The following is a 2,426-nucleotide window of genomic DNA, read 5'->3' on the forward strand; positions in this document are numbered from 1 at the left end:
CATCTGCTCAAACATGCTCAAGACGACGTTGCACAATGAATACAAGGCGCTCGGGGACTAGCTGTGGGGGTACAACCCCGGATACCCATGGCAGACCACATGGGCTGTGCCTCCAGGGGCGGCCCAGCCCATAAGACGAAGCCTTGCGGGGCACGACTCTGCTTGGCGCCTCCCGCAAGACAGCGGGAAGATATCCTGAAGATACTACGAGATCTGTTAGGATACGTATGATCCCATGATTCTTGTAATCTGTTATTACTTTTCAGTTATCTTCCAGATCTAATCGACTTGTAACCCTGTCCCCAGACTATATAAGGCGGACATGGACCCCCTCCAAACTCACGCAATATCATACGATAGCCAATACAATCCAACAGACCACAGGAGTAGGGTATTACGTCATATTGACGGTCTAAACCTGTCTAACTCGTGTGTCTTTATTGCCTTCTTGTTCTCGATTACACGCATCTCTGCCGATCAATCTACCTTCGTAGGATACCCCTCGAAGGACTGCCGATGTTATTCTGTCGACAATACATGATATATTTTGCATTAAATATTAGCTTATATGCTATGTCTTCTAAGATTGTAACCTTTGTTTGAGCATAGATTGATGAACTAGTTTTTAGCTATTTATGTGTCGTTAACAGCGAGGCAGTCATGCTAACTTCATCAATCTCAAAAACTAGGTGTACATCTGTTGGAGACATTATTTTTATTGGTAATAGATGTGCATACATAGGTATAAGGATCTATATACTTGTTCTATTCTTTAGGAGAAAATAAAGCAAGCATTTTTTATTACTTTTTTTTTTGTTTATTATCTGAGGGTGTGTTCTAGTTCTCACTCAGTCGTAGTGAACCTTTCAAAAGGACCCTTATCCAAAATTGGACATTACCAGCCCTATAATCCAACTACTGACTGTCGCTGCCTGGTGTATTCCGACAGGCACTTGAGAAAATCTCGCACGCACTGATCATTCATCTCGTCATTTCCAAACAACTTGGCGAGCTCTTTGGCCTTATCCCCGAACACCTCGCATTCTTCCTCCACCACGACCCTCCTCAAAGCAGCTGCAATATCTTTGGGCGCGAACGAGCCATCTTCCTCGTCTCGCGGCACCTCGACGCTTATCTTCTTCTCCGTCAGATGCCTCGCGTTGAGGCCCTGATCGAACATCAGCGGTAGCAACACCAGCCTGACGCCGCGGGCGAGGCCTTCGATGATGGAGTTCCAGCCGGCGTGGGTCAAGAACCCTCCGACAGATTCGTGGGCCAAAAACCTGGCCTGAGGCACCCAGCCGCGGCAGACGAGTCCGCGGCCGTCGACGCGTTCCTCGAAACCTTCCGGCAATCCGCTCTTGCCTTCGTTGGCATCGGCCGGTTGCCTGAATGCCCACAGGAACGGCAGGCCGGAAGCCTCGAGACCGAGCGCTATGGTCTGCAGCTGTGCGCTCGTCAGCTTCGCCTCGCTGCCGAACGCCGCGTACACAACGGAGCCCCGCGCCTGCCTGTCCAGCCATTGCAGCGCTGCCTTGTGGCTGCCGATGTCTTGTGTGGGTGGTGGAGGGAATAGGCCGACCGGGATTACCGGCTTACCGTATAGCCCGCCGAGCACCTGCAGCCACTCCGGCTCGAACTCCGCGCTGCTCCTGATGCCCACGAGCTGGCTCTCTTCGATACACTTGGCGAACCGGTAGCCTTCCGACACGCCAGATTCGTCCGGGACCAAGACTGGCGTGAAAAACTCGCGCGCCTCGAAGCCGCGGAAAGCGACGGTGGTCGGGAACGGCACGTAGTCGGGGACCACGGTTAGCTGCTCTGGCTTCGTCCTTGCGTACTTGCCGCGTCCCAAGAGCCCCTCCGCGGGGCCATAGAAACTGACCGCCGCGGCGCCGAACAGGCTCAGGAACGCGCATGGCACTCCGTGCCTCGCCGCGGCCGCGGGCGCCCAGTACGCGGCGTAGTCGATGATCACCCAGTCCGGCTTCCGCGGCCCCGGCTCCTGCAGGATGTCCGAAAGCTTGTCGGCGAAGGCCGCGTCGTAGGCCCGGCGCAGGTACGGTCGGAGGTCGTCGGAGGGTAGGTCGATGCTAGCCTCGGCGTCCTCCGGCAGGCGCTCCACGCGCGGCAGCTGTACGTCGACGGCGCGGACAAGGCCAGCCAGGTCCGGTGGGATGTGGATAAGCCGTCGAGTGTTTCTTGGCGTCGAAAGGATGGTGACCTGGTGGCCCTGCCGAGCTATGCGTTTGGCGAGCTCGGTGAACGGGAGGATGTGACCGAAGGCCAGCCATGGCAGCATCACAACGTGCATGCTCCCGCCGCCGGCGTCCATTCGAGTGGCTTTGTCAAACGCAAGGCAGAGGTTCTTTTTATGAGATTGGGGGAGATGGTCTGGCACTGTGCCACTCTCCCTGTTCTTATAG

General features: G+C 55.4%; 1 protein-coding gene across 1 annotated transcript; it reads right to left on the reverse strand.

Annotated features, from left to right (window-relative positions):
• Positions 1 to 694: 694 nt before the first annotated feature.
• On the reverse strand, positions 695 to 2,426 carry LOC136459513 (putative UDP-rhamnose:rhamnosyltransferase 1). The gene has a single exon (XM_066459362.1). It carries the CDS (start codon positions 2,333 to 2,335, stop codon positions 905 to 907), a length of 1,431 nt encoding a protein of 476 aa, XP_066315459.1. The 5' UTR covers positions 2,336 to 2,426; the 3' UTR covers positions 695 to 904.

This window comes from Miscanthus floridulus, chromosome 6 (genome assembly GCF_019320115.1).
Source record: "Miscanthus floridulus cultivar M001 chromosome 6, ASM1932011v1, whole genome shotgun sequence".
NCBI classification, from domain to species: domain Eukaryota; kingdom Viridiplantae; phylum Streptophyta; class Magnoliopsida; order Poales; family Poaceae; genus Miscanthus; species Miscanthus floridulus.